The sequence below is a fragment of the Pteropus alecto genome, unplaced genomic scaffold, assembly GCF_000325575.1.
Source record: "Pteropus alecto unplaced genomic scaffold, ASM32557v1 scaffold152, whole genome shotgun sequence".
Classification (NCBI taxonomy): Eukaryota; Metazoa; Chordata; class Mammalia; order Chiroptera; family Pteropodidae; genus Pteropus; species Pteropus alecto.
The window spans coordinates 10,655,350-10,682,179 of record NW_006432227.1 but is presented as its reverse complement, the minus strand read 5'-3'; the positions used below and the strand labels follow the sequence as shown (position 1 = coordinate 10,682,179).

Below are 26,830 nucleotides of genomic sequence, written 5' to 3'. Positions count from 1 at the left end.
GATCAAGAGGCTGACATGATACGCGAGTTCTGACTGGGAGAACGCACTTGAGCTTGGACCATTTTGCCATCTGTGTTATGCGTTAGGAATACAACAAGAAACGAAGGTGGTATTGCCTTCCCTAATGTTAATTTCTCTGTTGTTATTAGGAAACGTGTCTGTTCACCTTTTTAAAATAGGAGTTTCAAACTCAAATATCTCTAGAAGCTAAGGTGTTATACGTAAATCTTAAAGCTGGTGAGAAAAATATGAAATAGGAGGGTTAAGTGGAGTGTGGTCCCCTACCCTGTACCACCTACAGGTGGCAGCACTGGATTATGGTTTTCAGAAGCAGGAGATCTACACTTTTTTTTTAACAGAATTTTTGAGTTATAGTTGACACATAGTAAACTGCACATATTTAAAATGTACAATTTGATAAGTTTTGGCAGATGGATACAACTTCAAAACCATCACTACAATCAACATCGTGACCATATCGACCACCCCCGAGTTTCCGTAAGTTTGTACTAATCCTTTCTATCTGCCTTTCCCTGACCTTTCCTACCTCATCCCCAGGAAACCACGGGGCTTCTGCTTTGTCACTAAAAATTAGTTTGAATTATAAGTAAATGGAATCATATAATATATACTTTTTTTTAATCTGGCTTCTCCCACTCAATCTAATTATTTTAAGACTTACTCAGATCGCTGCACACCTTAACAATTTAGAACTGAGCAGTAATCCATGTACAGGTAACCACGCTTTGTTTATCCATACGTCTATGGATTGTGTTCCATTTTTGGCTACTACGAATAAAGCTGCTGTGAACATTCACATACCAGTCTTTTGTGCTTTCATTTTTCTTGATTAAACACCTAGTTGTGGCATGTCTGGGACATATCGTAGTTTTTAAGAAATCGCCAAACTGTTACCCAAAGTGGCTGTATTATTCTACTTATCTACCAACAGCGTGAGAATTCCAGTTGTTTCACATCCTCGCCAAAGCTCGATGCGATCGGTATTTTTAATTTTAACCATTCTCGTATAATGGTATCTCATTTTGTTTTTAATTATTTCTTGAGCCACAGAACATGCACAAGGGCAAAGATATTCATGTATTTGTTGGGGGGTGGGAAGTATAGCTTATTTATAGTTTTAAGACACAATTTAAAATAAAAGCAATCACTCATAATCCTGCCTTTTGGCAACTGTTCTTCCAAATTTAAAATATAAACACGTCTGTAGGAAAAGGAGAAAATTTCCGCAGGTGGAAATTAAAGAATAATCAACTTTCTTTATAATAAGGATTCAACCCTCTTTTTCCAAACCACAGAAGGTCTTATTGACATTAAATGATACCATATGCATCACATAAACTAGCCAGATGCTCTACTATACTTACAGAGTAGATAGCTGAGTATAACCCCAGGAATGTAACTTCCCAAGATCGTAAAAAATGTGCACACACTGCAGACCAGGAGACAAAACTAGAAATCACAGAAATAACATGTGACAGTTACGCATAACACCAACACATTTTAGAGCGTAGGATACACACACAATTTTTTATCTATATGCGATCTATCACATGATGGCAACTGTTTTTCAAACACTTCTTTTGCCCTTAGGTTTGACTAATGGCTGCTGTGTTCAACCAGCCTAAGTCCACTTTCACACTTGCTAATAATCATTTTGACGTTCCAGAAGCTAATTTCCGGCACAGTGCACATCTCCCGTTAATCATGTTTGTGGCTGTATAACTGCCAGATGCAAGAGAAATGAAGATTTGTATGCCCCCAGAAACTTCTACTTAGGATCACTCACTGAGAATAAAGCAGCTAAATCTGCAAGTTCAAACTACTTTGATAAGCCCACCGAAATTCATAAATACAGCAAAACATATAGAAAATAGAGGCATTTACATAAATGTAATGGCAATTTGCACAGCTGATAAGCTACTGAGATAAATCTGCTGGCCATTACTAACCTTCTCCCTAATCATACCCGTCTCCCAAATCGACCCCACGTCTAGGTCACCTAGAAACCAACTACGAATGAAATGAAATTCCTACAGTGAAATGTGATTATTTCCCTACTGTCAGTCATGACCAAAAAAAATTCTTGGTTGTTTTAAGAAATTTAAAACATCGAGATAGAAATATTCTCCCATAAAGTCTTTGTATATTTTCCACACTCTAATCTTAAACTACTTACTTCTTTTGCTTTATCTTTAAACTATGGTATTAAATTAAACTGCTAGGCAAAGAAAATAAGGAAATTTCAAAAAGACATGAATAAGAGATTTGTAACTGATTAATAACTGATTAAAAGAAAGCAAGGGGGGGCCTACAATTCAGATTAACTTTGATTTTTCATTCTTTGGCGCAGGGTTATAATAAATTAACTAGTCAAAGGAGAATTAATGATCTTGTGGAACTAAATTGAGAGCTATTTCTGAAACAGCAGGGGTCCCTCAAGAATATAGAATTCTAGTTATAAAATGGGAGAGAAGAGACCATAAAAGTTAAAAGAACAACTAAGTCCATGAAAGCGTTACTACTTTCAGAATTCAGTTTTGCAAAGGTATTCCAGATTATGCACTAAGTTTGTAGCAGTATCCTCTTAAGCTAATTGACTTGGGGCGCATATATGCAATCCAATACAGTTTTAAGTTCAGAATCTCCTAAAAATGTTTAATCGTTTCAAATTGGCATAAAAAATGCAGCCCCTTCCCACTATATCGATATCTATTCTAAAAATCACCTTCAGTGATTTTTAAAAATCCATCCATAAACAGTGTCGCCACTTTAATATGCTCAAAATGTGTCCAAGTATGTTTCTATTATTTAATACTAGTATTGAAGTTAAGAGCATGCCTGCACATGGTACAAGAGAGATTTTAAATGCTGACATTCCTAGGCTCTTCCTTCTACTTACAGGTAGGCCTTCAATAAACTCAAGCACGACTCTGGAAAGGAAAGAGTTTACTGATGCCTCTGCGCCTCACCCATGCTATCAAGTTCACAGCCAAAGCTGCCTCTACACATAAAAACATGCAGTGGGTGCGCTGCTCCAAGTAATCCCTTTCAGACCACGTACGACTCTTCTCATGGGTTTTCATCTGAATAGAATATACTCATGCCATGTATACAATCACTACAAATGCTTTTGCCATAGGTTTTGTTTCTTAAATAAATCATATAACAATCTCCACTTTTTAGATTAAAAGTGAGATTCGGTCATCTCCGAAATCACCCTTGAAGGGCTATGTGTTCATTTCACCTCCCTCTGACTTCAGAACTATAAACCGAAATTCTTAATAAGATGTTATTAAAAATTTCTCCTTGGTCTGGCTGATATGCCCAATCACCACTCATTTTAGTTAACAAGCTAGATAAATATGTATAAAAACAGAAAACCAGTCCGATTTCAAAATATGAGCTTGAGAATATTCCAGTGCTAACACATGAATATTTCTGAACCTTGCTGATACCAGCTTTTAGTTCGTAGTAGATTATATTCTGAGCTGGAGAACACTTACAAGCTGATAAAATGGATTGATTCATTCTTTTCTAAGTTGACCACATTTCAAGCACACACCGTAATTCTCCCGTACTGGAATACTTGCCTTGCCTGGGCTCTGCTGTTTGAAAACAGACATTTCTTGAAGAAATATGCTGAAATTCATCCATGACTCTGCAATACAGTGGCTGAGCCTGGGTCTTTCATCTGGTTTGGAATCGATAACCTCCCAGCTACAGAGAGAAAAAGAAAACAGACAAAAAAATGAACTGAACTATGGGTGATTCATTCAACATTCATTGCTTCAGCAAATATTTACTGAGCACCCACGGTTGGTCATGCTCTCAGGAACAGCCCTGTGAATTCAGAGGTATACAAGTCAGACATCTGCCTGACAAAACTCAAATGCCAGGAGAAGATACAGGCTAAACAATGAGCTACACGATTGTCCAGTCACAATGAGGGACAATCTGAGAGAGAGGGTAGAGGTTTTCGGACATTTTCTCTCAAGAAGTCACTTTAAGCTAAACTTCGGATTAGCAGGAGTTTACCATAAGGACTCAGAGACTTCCAGAAAGAACAATGTACAACATACACAGAGGCCCTGCAGTCAGAAGGCCCCGAAAGCACTATTTTTTGAGTCCTGGGTGTGGCTCTGGCAGAGTGAACCATAAGGATATCAAGGCAAGAAGCTGGAGAAGGAGCACGTGAACTAGGTCTTCCAGGGCCCTGGAGGGCTTGTCAGACACATTTCAAATCTTAAGGATACGGAAGCCACAGCAACTTTAAAAGAAGCCTTGGCATTAATGTTATCATCTTCATCATCATCAACACCAACGATACATTTTCAAAGATACTGTAACTGGTCAACTCTACAGAAAATTGTTTAACTCAACAGGATCTCACAATACCTCATATTTTTCTAGGGTATCCTTTTCCAATCATCATCATAGAACATGTCGAATGTGATGCACGTCCCAAGCATGTGCCATGTCCCTGCCCTAATCTTTCCAGAGGAACATCAGTGAGCTAAAAACTAGTAACAATCGCTCCAGAAAGAAGATGCAAGCAAGTACAGGGCATTCCCTAAAATTACAATGACATCAAGTTCAAATCCCACTCTTGCGACCCTAACTCATCACAAAAATATACCAGTTGAAACAAGCTCTGCTAAGGGACCTCAAATTTATTCGTTTAATAGATAATTATTAAATGAAGGCACTGCCATAGAGCTAAGGATATGGCCATAAAGTAAACATGTTTTGAGTAAAAGACAAGGGTTATTAGTGAGCTCTCATTTGAGCTATGGTTACAAGGGCATCAGGATGAGGCTGACATCTGGGTTCGACCCCTGGAGCATCTAAGACAAGTCAAAACTACATTGGCCCTTAATGTTCAACTATGCAGAAATTGTGTACATATAGATTCTGTTACTTTTTAGTGTTCTTTGAATACTAACACAATTTGTAAACTAATAAATAAAATTTCCTTAGTCGATATAAATTTTAATCCAAGTTAAAAGAATAAATAGCATTATAAGAAGAAATAAATAGCATTAAAAGAAGAATGAAAAGTATTTCGTTTTCCTCTTTTGTTCTATCAACCTCAACTAACAAATGCTCTGCCAGAGAGTCACTGAGCTAAGCTGTTCAGGCTGATGCTGTTTTCCTAGATAGATACTGTCATAAGAAATGAACTCTGGGGGATGTTCAGGTATCAGGGTGTGGTTTATGCATCCACTAACTCTACCTACCCCTCTTGGTGACCAAAAGTCGCACTAGGTCTGTGTACCTCATGAAAGATTCTAGACCTACTAAAAGAAATACTAACTGATGGCTAGGAAGGCACTGTATCTGTAACAAAATCTTGCCAATATGTCTACTTGATGGGAACGAGATTTTGCATAGGAGAGCAAAAGCTACAACAGCAAAGAAAATAATACGGTTCTTAAATACTTTAGAACAACAAAACTTGATGCAAATTAGCAAAGTTAGTAGGCTAGGCTACTGTTCAGGTTAATGGGACCATAAAGATGACAGAAAGACAGATTTTAATTTCTGTTCTCTATGCATATTGAGATGGAGTTAGGGATTTGGCAAACATAATTCCAACAGAAAACAATGAAAAATTTATAATGGAATGATTTGATCGTTCTTTTAACGATTAAAATAAAACGAATGGATGGTATTTCCTATTTAAAATATATCTTTTGATTAGGACAATGAACAAAAGAAGTGAGTTGCGTTCAAGCGATGAAGGATGAAACACTGGTGGAAATGAACTGTGACTCCATGAAACTCAGAATCATATTGAAAGGAAGAAGTCGCAGAATAATAGATGCAGTATGTTTTCGTTTACGTAAAGCTCAAAATCACACCAAGCTAACAGATTATTTAAGCAAGGAAATGATACAAAACACGATTCAGGAGGGGGTACCTCAGGCAGGGGTGGGGAAGGGTAGTAGGGAATGGGACTTGAGCGTGGCATGTGGGAGCTTCCTGGGTATTGATCGTGTCTATTTCTTAACTTAAGTGATGGACACATGAGAATTGACTTACTACTGTTCTTAAAGCTATGCCTACATATACCCATATACATATATGGTCTCTATTTAAAAATGTGTTGATACTTAAACGTATAATCATGCTTTTTATTTAACGAATAACATTCTCACATGAGTATATCTCATTTCATATCCTGTAGTCAAAATATAAATGTTACTTAAGTTTTTGCCTCAGTTTATTTACTGTGGAGTAAAAATATTTCTGCTGACAAGTGCCATGAAAAATAATTTGAATAAGTGGTATTTTGGATAGATGCTGGTACCTTCTTCTGATACTAACTTTAAGATACATGTTTCAGATGTGACACCACATTTGTATACATATTTTATTACTCTAATAAATAAATGTACTAAAATTGGAAAGGAGCCTAGTCTAATACTAAATCCCTATAATTACATAAATTATCTGCATAGAGATAATGTTAGAGCAAAGTCTTCATACAATTAAGGTGCTTAATAAAATGAAATAACTAAAAATTCTGTTTTGCCTTTAAGAATCTTACCTATTCTCATAGTAGACTTCAAAATGAATATGAAGAAACCTCAGTATCCATTCATCCATTATCTTATTCAGTTTTTTAGTAAAAAGTTATCAAGTTCCACCATTGTGTCTTACTTATACTTGGTGTGTTTAGTATTGTTATTTCAAATCAATAAAAATAACACCTGTAGCACTGTGTCTACAGATATTACCACTTGGCGGGAAGAAGAAATGAGAATATTCAATGTGTGAATCTTTTCCACAGCTATAAAAAAACATGCTCATTTATATTAAATTTCTCCCCTTCAGAAAAAGCCTGTGACAGTATTTTGGGACAATAAATTCCATTGTTACTTACATTTATATTAACCTTAGAACCTTAAATAATTCTAATTGATATCTGAATTACTGTTATCATCGGCAACAGAAATGAGAAATTCATTGTGTTCAAGTTGGAAATATTTTCTAACCAAATGGGCTTGGAAAGAGTAGTAAATGTTTGAGATAAAAATAAATGTACAGATGGTGCTGACTAAAATTTATTGGAAATATGTATGATTTAAAAAGAAAATCTGAAGTAATGGGCAAAGAAGAGATGTCACTCTACACTTCTTTAAATAAAACACAGATCCAGAAGAGTCAGTCTCTGGAAGTTTCATATAGTTTTAAATTGTCCAGTGATTGATTCTGAGTATCCCTTGGATGTATATTTCTATACTCTTCCATTATATATGGTCTACCATTAACTTACATCACCACAACTCGATGATGTCACAATATAACATAAAGCAATAGTTATATAATGTAGAATGAGATGGAACACTTGATGTCAACTTTTCAAATTACCTTATTATTACAGATGAAGAAAGTAAAACCCAAGTGTCCTCCATGAGTTTGGGGCAGAGCCACCCGCAGCCCAGACCCCAAATTTCTAGTGCGATGCTATTTCCTGTGAACACGTGCCCTATTCAAAGGATGGATGAACTCAATGGGGTTCCTTTGGAGAAACCCCACACTGAAATTTAGAATGAGAAAGGACATTCGCTGTTCCTCCTCACTCCTTTCTAGAGTCAGAGGGCATGAGATGTGATAGACCCACACCCACGTAGCCTCATTTAGGACCCAGCTTCTCCCGGCAAAAAAGAGTACTTTGTGTGCAGAATCCAAATACTCAGAGGAAACTAAGAGTCATGCTTGGTGGTTGAGATATTTAATACAGGTGACATTTGCACGCGTGCATGCACACACACGCACACGTGCACTGAATTGCTCCATAATAAAGCTCTGGGTTTTCCTAGACACCCTTATCTGGAAAGCACAGAACCGGAGAAAAGCTCTCCTGTGAATACTGGATGATGCTTGGGAAAGAGATCATTTACATGGTGTGTGGCCATCTTCCCACCCTCCTTGGCTCTGATCAATGTGCACTGGAAGGCCTAACTCACATAAAAGGAGGCTTAAAAACAGTGCGACGCTTTACCAAGTTCTTGACCAAAGAGTATAACTCTTCTACGATAGCAGCTCATCTAGTGGAGAAAACTAGACACCAGTGGCTTCGGTATTAATATCCCAGGGTTGATTTTTTTCCTCCTTAGTTGCAGAGAGAACAAGCATTTGCCAAGTTCAAAGGGAAGTCAGGTTCTTTGGTTCATCCATCCATCCTTCTCTCTTTCTGTCCTTCTTTCCTCCTTCACCTGCTTGCTTCTTTCCTTCAGCTTTCTCTTTCACTTATGCCTTCACTCAGGAGTGAGCCTGTTACACACTCCACCGCTTGAGAGTCCCTCTCTCGTAACCATCACCCCCAGCCTCCCACACTCCTGTTGAGTCCAGCTGAAGTGGTTCCAAGTGAGAAGCCACAGCTCCTGGCCCCCTCACGACCATACCATTTTTCAAATGGTCTCTGTCCAAAGATCTGCAGCTGTGCAGTGCTTTTGAAAAAAAAAAAAGGCCCAGAAAACTACAGCCCTGGCAGATTTGTTTACTTACGTTCTCCTCCCTAAGAAAAACTAATAGACAGATTGTCAACAAAAGACATTCTGTGTGGTCAAGATAAGCATTTATTTACCAAAGATCAAATTTATGGTTTCACTTGCCTGAGAAACTCTAAGGGAATAAACATTAGAAAGATGGCTCCTCGGATAAGCAGCCTCACTTAATCACAGAAGGAACTAGGTTCCGGGGAGAATGTGAAGCTAACATCCCTTCTTTCTGCCTCCATATTCCTAATAGAACACACTTAGGTAAAGACATTAGGTGGTCTGGCCAAAATAACCCTGGGCAGTTCTCAAGTTCAAAGTGAACCCCCGGGGCACTGTTTACGCAGTGGCCATTTGTGCCTCACTCCAGAGAGTCTGATGGAGTGGGCCTGGGGGAAGCTCAGAAATCTGTCTTTTTAATAAGTGTCCAAGGTGTTTCTGAGACAGGTGTTTCTTGCCCTAAGAGTCACTGCAAGAAACATCCCATGAGAATGTTACTTTGATTTTCAAGACCGTGGGCTTTATGTAAGGAAGGTTGGTCACCCCTGAGAGATGGTGGGTCCTATGACCGTTCAGCTCATTGCCTTGAGTTTCTAGGCCCTGGAACAGGGAAGATAAATGCTGGTGACCACCTGAGTTGAAAAGATAGAACTCAGAGTCTAAAGAGAAGACAAAAGACGCTGGAGTTGGCAGGACTGAGTGTGGGGGAGCACAGCCTACAGAAAATGCTGACTATCTAAGGGGGACCCTGGGGTCTCCAGCTGAGAGCTACCAGTACCTGTGTGGGGGTCCAGGAAACGGCCATGAGAAAAGACGAGAAGGAACAGGGCCAAAATGATGCCTGTCCTATCGATCAGACTGGAAAACTTCGAATTCATGGACATCGGGTAGAATACTCAGAAGGGTCTTGCCTCAGTAGCAGAGAATAATTAATCCTAGACTAAATGCTTTTCTAATACTAACAAGTCTTAAAAGTAAGCTCCAAAGGAATCAAACTGATTTTAAGTACTCTGTCATACATAGAAATAAAAAGTGGTGAGTTTTGTTATGAACCAAATAACTTACATGGCCAAACTGGGATCTGAAAGATTTATTTTCTGTGATACTTACCCTCTAAATTACCATGTACCATTTTTTTTCTTAAAAATATACTTAACGAAAACATCTTTTAAGTTTTATATTAAAAAAGAAATTTGTCTTTGTACAGGTTAACAGCTACATATGTGAAACTCAGAATGCAGCACACAGTATTCTCCATTAGGGGGTGCTGTGAGACTAAGAAATTTGATGCTCTTGTGCTCTTTAAAAATAGATTGTTATTCTGTAAGAGAGAACATGTGCGAGCAGCCTGTTTCATCTCTTTCATCCACACTGCCTTGGAGCACTACAAGAAATAATGCTGAAACTAATGAATCTTGGCATAGGACAAATAATGTCTCTCAGTATCACTTCCCTACTGTTCATTTCAAAAACACGTGTCGAGGGCAGTTGACTGTCAGTCATTCCCGAATCCAGAGATTTAGAGGTGACTAAGGCACACCCCCCACCCAATAAGTAAAAATTTACAAGAGTGGACAAAGTCTTGAGAACATTAAATTAAATGATATATGGAAAGGTGTTATAGGCTGAATGTTTGTATCCCTCCAAATTTCATATGTGGAAGCCATAATCTCCAGTGTGATGGTATCTGGAGATGGAGTCTTTGGGAGGTAATTAGGTTTGAGTGAGCTCATGAGGATGGAGTTCCCCTAATGGGATTGGTGTCCTAATAAAGGGAAGACTAGACCAGACACACATCTCTCAATCTCTCTCTCTCTCTCTCTCTCCCCCCCCACCCCCCACCTCCCATCATTATATATGAAACTGACTTTTATAAAATGACATTTAATGGTATTTAGGGCTATTGGGGACAAAAATCAAAAACTAAGTTGCAGATTGCACATGTGAGGAGAACCTGTTATTATGATACTCTTTTCATTATTGTACCTTTTACAGGATAATAATATACTAGTAAACCTAAAAATCAAAAAATATAACTGAAAGTTATTTGTCAAAGCAAAAAATTAGATTTTTTTAAAAATAGATCAAAGCTCAAATCCTTTCACATATTTCTCGAGCTTTAGATTTGAGGAGATAATTACCAACAAGAGGCGGGTAACCTGTGGTGGACAGAGAAAGAGAAGGCAAAAGTGGGGTGCAGGTGGGGGGCAGAGACTATGAATGAATCCGCATGGTCTGGTTTGAGCTCTTGGGTCCTGTCCGCCCCAAGAGGCAAAGCCAGCCATGGACATCCCTTTCATGGGAGCCAATTCCCTTTTAGCCTTGAGCTGGTTTCAGTTTGGTTTCTGGCATCTGCAACACAAAATAAAGTGCTACATTTTTCAGTGGGAGCAAGGAAGAGGTGTATAATACATTTTAAAGTAGGAAGTAGAAATAACTATTTAAAAAGAGTTATGGAATAAGCTTACACCAAGTGGTTAGTATCGCAGTTTTATTCAGATGACACTTTTTAGTAGAATGGAACGCTGGAAATAGGGTGAATAATTCAAGGCAAGGCAGTTAGTTAACAATTCAAGTTAAGGAGGTTTCAGCCAGAATCAAAAAAGAAACAGAGCTAACACCAGGGGCCAGGCGCTGCCCTCTACGTCGTAAACTCGCTATCATATTCAGTCCTTACAACCGACCGAGGAGTGAGGTGCTATTTATTATTCCTGTATTACAGATGAGGACACTGAGGCCCAGATACATTCTCTGTCTTGATCAAGATCACAGAAAAAATACACAGTGGAACAGGGACCTATGGAGCTGGGACTGCCCACGACACGAGGAGAGAGACAGGAAGAAGTCTCTGGATTGGAACCCAGGGATCATTTCAAAGATGAGTGGGAAAGAACATTAGGGCAGTCACACGGGGAAGGACACAGAATCCCTAAGTGCCGGGCTCAAGAAACAGAAATATCTAAAAGGGGCTTTGGTTTCCAGGGGAAACTAAGGACCGAGGAGTTTCGACTCCTATTTTCTGCCCCGACTACTGCGGCTGTTTCTAAATCGGGACTCACAGAGTGATTCTACAGCACGTGCCAATGGGAACCACAGTCACGGTGGCCGGCGGCCGAGTTCTCCGCATGTGCCGGGCACAGAGTTAAGCTTGCCGTGTGCATTTTCTCGCTGCATCCTCTCCATCTGAGCCCCTTCCTGGCCTCCCTACGATATCGTTTTGTAGCAATTACCAGTTGTCGTTACTTAATGTCTGTACTGTTGCCTCCTCATTCGACTTTAAATTTCATGAAAGAATTCGTAGATATGGCTCTGGCTTCAGCAGCTAACAGAGCTTAACATCTGAGGCACATGAAATATTGAATGAATGAATATAAACAACGAATGCAGATCGAAGAATCTCAAAAAGAGTTAACAGTGGTTATGTAGTGACATTACATATAACTTTTTACTTGCTTATCTGAATGTTTCTATGCATTAAATACAGGCAATAATTAGCATGTGTTCCTTTATTTATATAAAATATATATGATAATAGGCAAAAGGTCCAAAAATTGGAAATTAGCTTTTATTTATATGAAATAGTTTTGTTTTAATTTCTTCCCCTTGGAAATGGAAAGTTAAACTGCCTTCGAAATTAGATAATTGGGAAATATGCCTCATTTATTACAAAAGTTTCCTTAACTAGACATTAGTATCTTGTGTGGAATTCCTTCTGCAAAACGTGGGTCCACATGCTCGACTTCTCCATGGGGCTCCCTGGATCCACATGCGCTTCCTGCAGACGACACCCTCCCATCTCAACCCCCAGGAGCATCTGTGATACCACGGAGAGCAAGCCCAGGCCAGAACAGGGGGATCAACGAGACCCAGTCTTCGCACGTGACAGATAAACATGAGTCCCTTTTTGGTTTTTGTTGGGCAACCTCAACCCTCTGGAGAGATGTTCAGATGTTGCTGTCTCCTCTTAAACACACACAAACATGCGTGCGTGCACACACACACCATTCTAGTCACTTTTTAGATTTTCCATATTCCTAAAAACTCAAATTACAATAATCATTTCCAATGATATTTAGAAGAATTCTGTCATTCTGCCTCAGGAGAATGAGCATTACTTTACACTATCTGATTTTATTTTTAATCTATAGGAACTGGAAATTGAAGCCAAACACTATTTTTCAGTAAGTGAATTGTCAACATCCCATGCAGACAAACTTTTTTAAAAAGGGGTCTGTTATAACCTAAGTGGTCACCTAGCAACCGTGACAAGCAGCTGCTTCAACCATCACACCTATAAATATGCTTTGGCCTAGAGCTCTCAGAGCCCTGTCATTCTCAGCTAGTGACTAATGGTCTCATGCTTTCTGTTGGTAGTGAACATCTGTTGATGGTAATTCCTGTCGAATTTTTCTTAGAAAGGTCAGTCAGTATCCAGTTACAGATTTTAACATTTCTTAGTGCAATGTGTTAGAATTTTTTTTAATCCTGTGGATATATAATATGTTCCTCCGTGTGTGTATGCGTGTGTGCATGCATGTGTGTGTGTGTGTGTGTGCAGGCAGAATAAAAATAGGGGTACGTGTCTCTGCACAAACACAGCATTAGAACATGACAAAGCAAATGAGATGTGTCGACTGGAGGATTAAAATAAGCAAACACAAGATTAAGAAATTACATAGCACTGAACTTGAAGCCTTCACTTTCTCAGACCAATCAGTCACGTGAGCAACTTCTCCCAAGGCCAGGGACCAGCAGGCGCCACCTCCCTCCTGGCAAGCTGGGGTTCTATTTGGGGCTCTCTCTCCCTCTTTTTATACTAAGTTTCAAATGGACCAGAGGTCAGTCACTTTGTGAAATTGTCCCTTTGTCCCTTCCATCTCAGTCTGCACACTGCCACTTCCCCAGGTGCACAAACCAACAATTATCCATCGAGACAATTCGAAAAGCTGGCACTCAAACACCACGTTACTTCTTACATTATTCCAGTTTCTATGAACAGATGCCAGTTAGAAATTATTTTCCAGCGTTTTCAATTTTGTTAACTTTTCAACAACCTGACTTTCATAAACGCAGGGCATGAACAATTTAAATTCCATTACTAGCTCAGAACAAGCACCGACTTGAGACCTGCAGGAGATTAAACACCATTTCATTTGTGAATGCCAAGATTTGCTTCGATCACTGTCCCTGAGGGAAGAAAACATTTCTACTTTATCCCTGAAGGATGGATAATCGCCAAAAGTCAAGAAACATTTCTCAAAGGAAAACAGAAATGATCATGAAGCAGGTTGGCTAATTTGGAGATCGGCCTTTCTTCGCATTCTATTTGGGACCCATAATTTCCAACAAAGTATAATCCAGGGTTTACTGCAGCTGGAGTCAGAAGTAAATGTCCTCTCCCTGCTTTCCTCACCTTTGGCCTAGTTAGATGAAACCTACACTTCTGTGAAAATACTAAAGGATATAATTCTTACAGTGCGAAAGTTTTCATCAGCAGTGTAGTTCCTAATTTTTCTTTTCAGAGACCTTACCCATCTCATTGGGCCTGAACTGTTATACACAACCCAAACTGAGTGAATGATCAAATTCCTCCAAAGTGCCTTAATACGAAGGCTGATTAAAATTACTTTTGTTTGGAGAATTTGTCGTCGGTCTTTGTGTTAAGTGGAGGGTAGCCTGGAATATGGCAAATCTGGAGTCAGTGGCTATCAGTTATTGAGGTATCCATTCGAGATGCTGGCCTGGTAAGCTGTAGGCTGCATTCTCACGTTAACTCTTAAAGAGTGCATCTCTCATTTATCTTCATTTATAAGCCCACCACGGAATGACATCTGTGGTTTTAAAGGAACACAGCCTTACCAAGAAGGTCACTCTTCTCAATCACAGAAAAAATGAGAATCTCGTTATGATGTCTCGATCCTTGCTAAACTTGCCATCAGCCTCCCTCAAAAAATCGGATTTTAAGAATAGGCTATTGTGTGGAGAGTGCACATGTTAATGGTAAATTGATACAATGCAAAACTCAACACCAGCATGCACGGATGATGGGGATGTATTTGGGGATGTGCAGGGCACAAACTAGAAAGGAACACAGGCACATGCAGGCACATGAAATGTGCTACTGTGAAGAAGTCTTTCGCTTAGAGAGGGGGTTACCGTGGTTGATACCAAGGAGTGAGGACAGATTTCGAAAGAAGTTATTTCTCCTAGTAATAGGTTCTTTAGGAAAACAAAATTATAAAAATGAATTAATGCAGCCTGTCTGATTTAGAGAGAGTTTCTACAGCAATGCGTTTCCCCCACCTTCTCACAGATACGGAACAGCAACAGGAATGTGGCTAATACCACACTGAATAGGAGTCAGCGGTCAGTGTATTTCTCATTACCATACAGTCACTGTGTTCGTATCCGAAGATTTAAAGAGTTCCTCCAACATTTCATTTCTATTCACATCATTAATTTGTTCAGGGATAAAAATTAGTATTCCTCAGTGCAAATAAGTGAGATCTCGACGATCTAGGCTGAACCTCATTCTGCCCGTGAGAGAGATGCCGGCCCATCTACACGGTCCTCCTTCACTTTTACCTGTTTCGAGTGTTCATCTCTGCCTCCAGAGTCCAAGTTTCAGGAGAACCTAATGGCCGCCACGTGTGCTTTATGTGCGGGAAAAGTGCCAGGCATATTGGAAATCTGCCTGCCCAATATTCTAGCCATTTCCAGGTAGTCACCTTCACTGAATCAGGAAGTCACCTTCACCAAAAGGGACGTGTGTGTTTACACCCACCACCTCCCTCAGGCACAGTGTTAAATCCACACCCTACGCCTCTCACTCGAGGTCACTGTTACTGGGATTTGCCAGTCGGTAAAAATTTAAATACCTTCTTGTTCATTATTATTCTGTTTTCTGCTTATACTGTATATTTCAGTTACATGAAACAGACTTGGTAAGATCCTCTAGTAAGGTGACATAGCTTTTTAATCAATGTCAGTTATTTACTTTTCCTAAGTGAGAACCATCCAGAAGCACAAGGACAAAAGTACTATGAAATAGCATTTAACCGGGTCTGGACATTCTAGGGGTTGTCTCCCTGAAGCTAAGTATGTCAATTAAGCGATGCTAAACATTTTTTCCTGAGCTACTTGGAAGCTCGTAAGCCTAGATGAGAGCAGTAAAGATAATGAGTCTTCAGGGACATGACCATAGCCAATATAGAACCAATGGAGCCAGATGGCCAGAGAAAATCACCTGTATTAAACAAAACAATGACTATTTTAAAGAAATATGCACTGAAAGAGAGAGATAAGAGATATATCCTTTAATTGCTAGCTTGAAATACATTTCTATGCTTTAGAATTGTATTTTGATCAGAACTGAATCTATCACGCATATTTCTCTTTTTTTTTTTTCTAGCTCATGTAACCATACTGTATTTTCAAGAAATGGAAAAAACAGTTCATCAAAATGTTGGGTTCTGTAAAAGGCAATTGTTTTTAAAGTCAGATATATGTCATTGCTTCTCTTGTCAAAAACAAAAAGGCTTGTACTTTCTAATTTATGTAACCTTTAACTGAGCTACCCTGTTCCAATATGATCTGAGCGATCCCTGATACCAGTAGACACCCCAGAGACCAACTGTATGATTAGGTTCACTCAAAAATTAAGTTCACTTTGAGTATATCGCCAGTGAGGCCAGGAGTGAATCAACTCTGTGAATTCCATTATGCAGGGACTCTTTGGAATCATAAGAGCAAACAAAATTAATGTCCTTTTAACGAATCACGTCCTTTTATTGGAACAGGGTAGCTCAGTTAAAGATTACATAAATTAGAAAGTACGAGCCTTTTTGTTTTTGACAAGAGAAGTTAAAGAATGTGAGGATGTGCTATGATGCAGGCCAGCAGCACAGTGGTCACAGGGGGCCCTGGGAGGCCGTTCGAAGTTCTGACTGCTCCACGGGCGGAACTTGGTTTCCCAGGTCTGCAAAATAACCGGCCGGACCAGACTGGATATTAATCTTTTCTGGATCACCACCCCCCTTTGAAATATCTCAGGAAATGAGAGGGTCCATGGGCCCTGGGTGGAGTCCTGTTGGACTGGATAATCAATGACACCTCCTGCTCAAGATTCTGGAATCAGCAATCCACTCACATGATGAGAAAGTCTGCATTTGGTCAAAGCAGGAACCTACGATTTTACTGGCAACGTGAGCTGGAGATTCCCGAGATGGGATTAGAACGTAAAGGCAAATTCACCAAAAACGGTGGGTGCTGCTAACCAGCAGCGCCCAATGACCGGGGAGCAGTTAACTCCTCCGTTCTCAGATTTTCATCGTGGGGCTTAACAGGGCTATCGTACATACTACAAACAATGGTCGATTTTAAGCCGCTTTTTCAGTATTAGATTACTTCTCCCTTCCTTCATGTAGGATAGCATAAATTAACTATTAATTCCAAACCATGTTAGCAAGAAATGGATATGAATATTCTTAGACTGGGGGACTAATAAACCAGGCAGTACACTCTTGGGGCATTCAACTCGATCCTACAAATATTAACTTATATACACATATGGTGAGACTTATAAAACTGTCAATTGATTTAGGGCACGGAACAAAGATTGGTGGTCTTGCATAAAATACCGCCCCGCCCCCATGAATCATCTACAATTTCTAGTTTCATTTATTTAAAAAGGAGGAAGAATTTAATAATGTTCCAACAACCCACATAAAGGATCATTCTTATGCTCATCCCTACCCACTTTCCAAGTTTCATCCACTTTTTTAAAAAAAGCAATATTTATTAGCAACTTACCCTTAATGACTCTCTCTCCAACGCACTCAACTTGTTTTCACAGAGGTGAACGGCTGTTACATAGTAAGATATAAGCTGACCTATTGTTTCAAATATTGACGTGACAGAGTTTTAAAGGAGAGCCCTTCATTTCTCCCTCACGGACAGCAGAGCACAGTGGTGGAGGGCCGATGTGGGATCTCCACAATGCTGGACACCCGAGCTCTTTCCACCTTATTGCTCAGACACTCAACATCGCGCTTCCAGCCCACGTCCAAGGCAGCAGCTGCTGCCACCACATCCACGTCACAGCCGGCGGGAAAGGGAAAAGCGAACCAGGGGGCACGCCCTGTCCCGCAAACTCATGGCCTGTGAGCTGCAGGCACAGCTTCCGCCTACGTCCCCCTGGCTGCTGCAGAGTCACATGGCCACGCCGAGCTGCAAGAGCGCCTAGGAACTGTGATCGTTGCTGGTGGCCGTCGTCTAGCTGCAACTTGAGATTCTGTCCCCAAAGGAAAGGAAGCGGATATTGGGGAACAAACCACAGAGTCTCTCACAATACCCTTTTTTTGATGTTGTTGTTCTCTGTGATGCAATTACAACAGCAACGGGCATAAAGGGATTTGTGAAGAAACACACTGACTTGCTGAGCGCACAGCACCAGCGGTGGGAGCAGTTACACACTAGAGGAGGGGTGGACAAACGTTCTCTGAAAGGGCCAGATCCCAAATATTTTCAGCTTCGTTGGCCATATGGTCCCCGTACTCAACTCTGTCACCGGAGCATGAGGGCGGCCACAGACAATAAGCTAACGGAAGAGCACGGCTGCATTCCGGTCACACGTGATTTATAAAATCGGGTTGCTGGGTGGACTGGGCTTCCGGCCTGCACGAGTCTGCTTGGTTCGGGCTGTCACCAACCTTAGCCATGTGGCCGGCTCTACAGCGGTGATGGAGATCACTGATTAACCCAGCGAGCCGACTGGGAACCATTCAAAGAGCTTCTACTATAAAGCACCTCCCACGTACTGTGCACGCATCGGGTGCCAGGAACTACACTGAGAGCTTTGTCATGTCACCCCTAATCGTCACCACAACCCGAGGAGGTGAGTAAATGCCCCCATTTTCCAGATGAGAAAGCAGACACAGCCAAGAAGCAGCAGCTCCTGGATCAGACCTTTCCAGATCTTTCCAGCTCCAACCCACTGGCCTGCCACTTCTGTTCTACAGTGACTGTATGAAAACCTAATAATAAATGAAATATAAGCACATAATTTTTTTTTGTCATATTACTGGTAAAACTGTTATATGCCAGATTTGATTTGTAAAGTATTTCAAGGAGAAAGCTTTCCTTCTCATCTTAAAATAGTCCTTGCCCTATTTACCCAGGATTTAGCACAGAGGTATCTAACCTGGGTAAAGTTGCTACCCTTTCAAGCTTCAGAACACTGGGAACTAATAGGGGCAGGGGTGGGGAGGGGGTCAAGGTGCCATTGATATCACTGAAAACTTTTAGGGTCTTTCAAAGTTAAATCAATGAAAATTATTCCGCCCCTGCTCCCCCAAACTCCCACCTCCCACCCCCACTCTCATCTTGGCACACTGTGCCTCCCTCACACAACCGCCCACCCTCCCCGAACATAACAGTTCACACTAATCATAACATTCTTTCCAGAACCTTCCCAACAAGGCCTCACAGTCCTTATCAGAACTCCAGGCACCACGGCGAGTTTACAGGAGTTGGCACGAGGTAATGAAGCCAGCGGCCCTCAAACCCTCGCACCCGCCCTATGGAACACAGCAGCTTCCCATTTTCCCCGTTGCTCTGCCCCCAAAAGGGATTGTCAGCTACTTCCTTAATTGTCAGTGCCAGTGTTTGTTGGGTCTTGGTTTACTGAGCAAATCTCTTCTCGTTTCAGCAAGCAAGTTGATTCAATCTAGGTCTGTAATCAATCTACGTATGTATTCCTTTTCTAAGAGTCAACATCTCAAAGCCTTCCCATGCAAACACAAATATGCTTCTGAAAGGAAGTCTTTAAAATCTTGAAAACTGGAGAAACTATGACTGTTTAGAATCCACATTCAGTTTCATTACTTTGAAGGAAAGTTACCACCACTTACATGACAAGCTGCTCCAGAAACACGCTGTTAACTTCTTAGAGAAGACAGCCATGTTTAAACATCCAAATGACATATAATTTGTGAGTTCCACATAGAATAAGTAATAGATGCTAATAATTTCATACATACACACATCTGTAATCCCCTCACTTTATCTAAAGATGGAGTTTACGGGTTTGATTTTTATGGGTGTACTTTGAAGATGCCCCACTAATGGATGGGTTTGTTTTCTTTTTGAAATAAAGCACTTGCTTATAGTTCAAGCAGAACACCACCACGAGATGTCACTTCCTGAATCACAGAGCAGTGTTTGTGCACAGCTGCTTGTTCTGTTTATAACCAGCAAGGAGGCCACATCATGATGGTAATTACTATACGACCCTCCTTAGGCCCAACTCTGGGGCACTAGGCTCCACCCTGGAAACTCTGCACTCCTCAAAACCCGGTTACTGGGGAGAGGGGATGTGGGGGGGTTCACACCTTTCCCTCACCTCTTCCCACACTGGGTCCTCACAGCTGCAGTCCCCCTGTCCGAGGCAAAGGATCCACAGTCCGGATCCCCTGCCCCCCTCCCCCATTCCCTAGATACTGTGAAAATCACAGGGCAACATCTTTAATACCCTCGGTGGCATTTACCCACTGGGTGACGATCAGCTGAGGCAGGCCAACCCTGCAAAAATGAGGTTGTAGCGGGGGAGGGCGAAGGCGGGGAGGGGCGGGTATGGGGAGGAGTGTGGCCCGGCCTGGGAGAGCGACAGGAGTCTCCTTTCAATGCCCTCTGGACCACCAGCTAACTCGTGAGTCTCTCCCAGGGACAGCCGGGATCCTCCCACTGTTCCCAACTTCTGCATCAGGACACTCTGTGACCTAGACAAATTGCCACGCATTGCCACATCCGGGTTTGGCCCTCGCCTTTGCCAGTTGGGGGTTCAGAGACAGCGGGTTCCGTAGGTGAGAGATGGCAGTTCATGGCGTGAAGGTCCAAAGGCAGCAACGAGATGAGAGAGCGAGGGGGTGAATGAGAGTACGAAGAAAAATTAGAAAAAGTGCCAATCGGAGCAGAACGGGGTAAACGGTCTTGCCTGATTGCACCTCACTGACAGAAGACGCTGGATGAGGTCATGTTACTCTGGCCAAAGCTCCAGAAGCCAGTATTCCCCCTGAGGTCATTTTTATTTTCCCATTCAGAGTTGACTAGTGGTTTCACAAGAACGGCTGGAAAACATAAACAGAGTTTTAACTCACTTGCGCCCCAAGGTCTTTCCACTGAGTTTGGGCTGGTTCTTATTAGACATTCTTCCTAGGCTACAGCGTGGCCAACCAGCTCCAGAAACAAATTGAAATCCCTGGATCTGAGTTGAAAGAGAAGACTGATTGCTGAAGAAAATGACTCTTTTTCAAAGTGACCTTTCCTTAGGCACTGCAAGCTGATGCCCTATTTTCTCACCCATAAAATCCAGGCATTTCTTTCGCCCTATCTCCAACTGTAAATGGCCTTCTCTAGAACTGAACTGCTGTGTGTCTCTTAGTCCTAAGTTAAAAACTAGGTGAAAGGGACACTTCATTATCCGTTTCTTCATATATGTGTACGTATTTCATTGGTGTGTAGCGGAGGCTATTCTCTCGGTAATGATTGTATTTTAGTCCAGTCCACAAAGGATTCGAGGTTTGTAATACACAGAAAACAAAGGATAAAATAAAGACCCCAGGGAGCAGGCTGCGTTGGTCCACAGCTACATTTGTATAAATGGTGCACCTTTGTCCAGGAAACGCAGCCCCACACCGGGGCCCACGCCAGGGGGCAGAGGCTGGGATGGGTCCAGGCCTCGCTGGGTCTCACGGCATGATGCGTACTCCACAGCCATTACAGCCATGGGTGGGCGTGGTGACCCTACAAGGGAATGGGGCTAAGAGGCCTGATGGGAAAGAAAATTAAAAAGCCCGGGGAAGAAGAGCATACAAAAGTGCATTCTAGACGGTTCCATGCACTTGCTGGTGGTGAGCTGTCATTTCGCCTCTCAACAGCTACATCAGAGATGGAAATATGATCGTTTGGAAGATTCACAGCGTTCCTAAGACTCACACCTTTGATCCAGCCGGTCCCTAATTAGAAAAATTAAAGTGATATATCTCTCTCTCATTTACATGGCAAAACAATTTTCAATAATATAGTAATAATATATGTGGGGAAAATCCGAAGGATAGAATATTGTGCAGGCATTAAAAAATGCTTCCCAAATGTTCAGATGCCATTGGGAAATGCTCACGAGAGAGAGAGAGAAAAGAAGGAACACACAAAACTGTATGCCAAGAAAATGTGTCTAAAGTAATACTAGGAAGCAAAATAAATCAGTATCTTTTTTAGGATAGTGAGATGACCATTGATCCTTTCTTCTTTATATTCATTTTTCCTATACTATTTTTATTTCTCCAAATGAAAAGTTATAACATCTTTCAGTGGAGAAACAATATTGTGTATGACATATGCCCGAGGCAAGCCCGTGCACTCACACACCCGGTGCGGGACCCCGATTTACACAGTGGGGAGAAGCAGCAAGACAACGGGACGGATCTAGACACGGATTTGCCCATGAAGCGGGAAGGAGGCTGGCAGTAAGGGAAGCCCACACGATGGGCTTTTCCTGTGAGGGAGGGATGGCTTCTGTTGGCAGCACTGGGACAGCCCCGTCTGGGGCCCACCAGATAGCAGCTGCGGCCCTCCCCCCACACTGGAACCCAGAGACCTTCATCACGTTTTAGGGGTCACCCTGTGCTTGTAAAACGGAAATCGGCTCTAACAGGGGTTGGTAACCGGAAGCTCAGCGGGGAGCTGCGAGGATCCGGGAGCGTGCTGCTGGTCATCTAGAGCTAAGATATCGCATGCAAGACAAGCTCCTGCAATAAAGACAGACTGCATTGTTCTCCTTGCTCCTAATCAATTTCAAATATTAGCCCAGCTGCGTCCAAGCAGGATTTCAAAAGTGCTAAACATATTCTAGGCCTGAGAGACGTTTTCCATGACTATGTAGGAGGGAGGAAGAAAAACAAACAAACCATTAATTCCTTCAACGAGCCTTTACTGAGTGGCTGGTCCGTCTCGGGAATAGATCCACGAGGAAGATGCAGCATGGTTAGAATTAAACGTTAACTCCCCTATCAGTCCACAGCCCCTTCAGGTGCGAGGGCCGACTCCAACATGCTTTCTGGAACCAATTATGTCCATCTCTTCCCAGCTCCACTTTCAGTGACCTCATATGGGTGGCTTGTAAGGGATCACGAATGCTAAGGTCAGAGCTTCCCCTCCCCGCTCCCAGAACCACTTATTAAACACTGACCAGCACACCATTACCTACGGAAGCCCCCTGAGGGCCTCCTAGGTACCTCTCCAGTCTCCTCCAGCCACTCCCTCCTTTCTCCTTGTGTGCCACACTGACCTGAGCATCAAACCCACCCAGTGCATCACCACCACGTGACTAACCATGTGCCTAACCGCATAGCCTCGGGAGTCAGCTGCCTGCCTTCAAAACGCAAGCCCTTCTCTTGCTGGCTGTGTGAACTTCGCTGACTTTGGCTCCCTGTGCCTGCTTCAAAAGCAAAGGCGGCAGAAGAACTTTTTCAGATGTACGAAAGCTGAAATATGCTCGCTCATGGAAACCTGTCTCACGTACAGCTTGAGATGGGCGCACTTGTCAGATTTCTTTGGGAGGCTATTTTTAGCCTCACCTCGTAATTTAAAGAAATAGTATTCTCAAAGGGAAGGCTTCATCGACAATGTATAATTAAGCCTATAATCGTACCCACTTGAATTATTAGAACATCTGGACCGAAGACTGTATTTAAATCAATTTCTTTTCAACCTTTCGAGAATTAAATTCAATGCGATCGCTAATGCCTTTTCCAGATACTAATTAGGCCATTGTGCCTTAAAAGAGCTTTGGTTTTCTGAAACAGAATAGCCCTTCATATAGCCAGAACTCAAGAGTATGGCCACCCCTCCACTCCGGCACAGGGCAGTGAGATCTGTGAGCAAATCCCAGCGTCACAGTTTTAGAGGCTCGGCGGCCTTTCTCAGTCGAAGGGTTCAGTCTTTACTACGTTATATGATGTCAAACGACAATGCTTCAGAGAGTCCTGTTAACGGCCAACGTTTTGCTTCTTAATCGCTGAAACGGCATATTTTCTTTCTGGTGATATTCTACTTATTGGTTAAACATTAGATCCTTCTGAATAATCTAGAAAAAAAACGTTGCTATCTGTGACTTTCAAGAGGGCATCCCGACAGTCCTCTCCCCGCTGTCTCATCGTCAGCAAGACACCAAATCACAATTCTTCACTGTTGATTTATGAGGCACTTGTCCAAAAAGAAAAAAAAAAAGACACCGAAGGCTGTCCCACACCCAGAACCCACCCCACTGGGTCACTGCGGGGTCAGACGCACAAGCTGCTCTCTTTCTGCCGGAGGTAAAGCCCCTCATATGATTCTAAGCACCTATTGCAGACCTGAGTGACCAGGCAGAGGACCCAGTTATCTGTCACCCAATGGGGGACCACAAACTACTCTGTAAGAAACAGTGCTGTCTTGAACGTCCAGTATATTGGCCTCTATCCTTGGGTTCCCTTGATGTGTAATTTATACAGATTTCTGAAATGCATATCCAGCTAATCCTCAACTTACAAATTTAGTTATGTTCCAAAGTTAGCGTTTTTATACCTCCGAATCCATGTTTCCATAAGTTATAAATGATGAAGTTCTCAGGCCAATTCACAAAAGCATACTCCCTTGTAATGCCTCTGAATTACTTAGGTGGCCTCACACCCCCACCAGCTTCAAACCCTCTGATGACTTCTCGTCACCTCCCACTATGACTGATGAGGCACTGTGGATCTGGCCATACCTTTTTCCAACTCAATGTCCTCTATTGCTGCCTTTCTGTTCCTAACAGGCGTCAATTTATCCCTCGCTCAGGATCCGTGGCCATACTGGGTCCTGTATGGGACCACTCACCTGACACCCTCACATGGCAGCCCCTTCCAATCTCGGCTCCAAGGGCACCTCCCCTCCCCAGAGAGGCCTTCCTAACTACTCCTTCATACCCCACGCCAGCTACTCTCCCACGCTACCTTTAAAAAATTTTTCAGCCCTATCAGTACCTGAAAAATTCTTTATTTTTTAACTCACCGAGTGTCTGTCTCCCCCATTCAGACACTCCGTGAGAGCAGGGGTCTCACCTGCCCTCGAGTCGCCTGGCACAGCATTTAAACACACATAGAGTGAACCAGGCAACGTGTGAACGCGACGGTCCTGTGGGGACATGCTTCCGTAGGACACATGCAGAGCTCAGTCTTGGGACTCTAGGGCCCATGCCCCTTGCCGGCAGCCGGAAGAGGAAATGTTACACCTGTCCCATCCTCCAGCCAGGTACTGACTCTCTCTGAGGGCATACGCTGCTGCCTCCACGGTGGGGCCCCGGGTTAGGTGGGATAAGGAGACACGCAGATCCAGGCCTCTGGCCACGGTCTGACCTTCCTCGTATTTCTTGGTCCTGTCTATGCTCCCGGCCACTCGCCTCACTTTTCCTCTCCTTCTTTGGTGCCCAGTGCCCCCTGCCTGCTCATCCCGTTTCAGAATGCCATTCTTACACACCCTCTCCCCTCGTCTCTGACCTTGAAACCGGGCTGGCGTCTTTGGCGGTTCTTACCAAGAGTGTTTATGACTGGCGACAAGATAAACAGCAAGGAGGAGGGTCCCTCTCGCCCGCCTCCCTTCCCTCCCAGGCAGCCGTGTTCACGTTCGTCTCTTTGGTGCCTCAGAGCCACTGGATCATTAGTGCACGAATCGGTCCAACACAGGGTGCCTGTGGCACACATCCAGACACACTAATGAAGCTTCGTATCGTTTGGTTTCGGCTGATTTAAAAGACGACGTTCAGATTTAGTTCACTGCTGGTTACAGAGCCATTCGGGGCACCACATTTCAAAATGGGACTAAAGTAACATGAAGAAGCCTGAATGTGACCGGCTGTGATGAGAGTCAGCTGCACCCTGCTGCACTCCAGCCCTGAGCACGAGTTTGTCGTCGGATCCACCCCCTTTAACAGGTATTTCTCTTTCAGATGTGGAACCAAAGGAATTGTCTAGCAGCATTTAGTCTCAGATTTTGCAAGAGTAAAATTCCCTCTCAAGTGTAATACTTTATTTCTGTCCTAGCTCTCAACTTTCCCCGTCTGGGGTGCCCTTTCTAACTTTCTGCACAGACGGAAAAAAAAACAAACTTCTGAATCGAAGCAAAGGATATTGCATAGAAACATGCCGAACGTTAAAGCTGGGGGTTAGCTCATCGAAATAAAAAAATAGGAGTAGGGATTCTGTACAAATTTCTATGCAGAGAACTGGTGAGAATGCCAAGCGATGAGAGGGAGTTTCCTGTTTTCAGCAAATATATTATTAGTCCTTGGTAATGATCATTTTTATTAAGACATATATTCTCCTTTCTAACTGTTTATCCTTTGTAGCCAATAAAAAAAATTCTTAGAAAATAATCTTATGTTGGTTTCATTTACATCACAAACTGTTAGTTCAAAATATTCATAATTAATTATCCACAATTAATTACGATTTAATTGATCGTGATATTACATTGCATTAAGGCAACTCTCATGACATGTTGGCCGAATCTCTCTCGTCAGTCTCCAAAATGATCAGGCCTCCTAAATCTTTATTGAGGGCATAAAAATGGTCTAAAAATAAATGACATTCAACAAGTCTTTATTAAAAATGCCTATTCTGTGCAAAATTCTATGCAGAGAGCTGGTGAGAACTCCAAGATGCTAAGAGAAAAAGAGAAAGTCCTGTCATGTTAAAATGTCACAGGGAACGGGGTACCACACATGATACAGGTAGATCGATCCATCATCTCGAAACCAAGACTAACATTAAAATTCTCTAAAAATGTTCTCCTAACGAGTTAGTTTAGTCTAGGTCCTAAATCTAGGCCTTTTTATAAATGTTATCTTTAAGTACTTGATTTAATGTCTCATTTTATGTAGAAAATTATTTCCTTATTCAATTAAATGCCAATTTAATGTCCCCTTTGATATACTACTGGGAAGAAATCTAAAAGAAAATAAAAGCTAGGAAACTAAAGAGAAAAGTAGCTTTTAAGGACAATTCTAAGGATTACAATCGATTATAATACACACACACATCGCATGATCATGGCTGAAAAGGGATGTTTATCTTTAAGAAGGGACCAAAAAGATATCTGGCACTTCTGTTCCTAGAGAGTTCCCAGTTTCTACCTTCTCTGACAATGACGTTGTCAATGACCCCTTTTCCTATTTTAACAGCTTTCTTTCTACTTCTTCATGTCTAAATTTCTATGATTGTCATAGGGTT

The 26,830-nt window shown here is 42.0% G+C and overlaps 1 protein-coding gene across 3 annotated transcripts in view; it reads right to left on the bottom strand.

Moving 5' to 3' along the window:
* The window catches only part of RETREG1 (reticulophagy regulator 1), an 80,167-nt gene that overhangs the window by 6,444 nt on the left and 46,893 nt on the right, over positions 1-26,830 (bottom strand). For all 3 annotated transcript variants that reach the window (XM_006907123.3, XM_015585719.2, XM_015585718.2), the window contains 2 exons: positions 3,612-3,738; positions 1,386-1,470 (listed from right to left, as the gene is read on the bottom strand). In XM_006907123.3, coding sequence (XP_006907185.1) covers positions 1,386-1,470; positions 3,612-3,738 — 212 coding nt within the window. The remainder of the gene's footprint in view (positions 1-1,385; positions 1,471-3,611; positions 3,739-26,830) is intronic.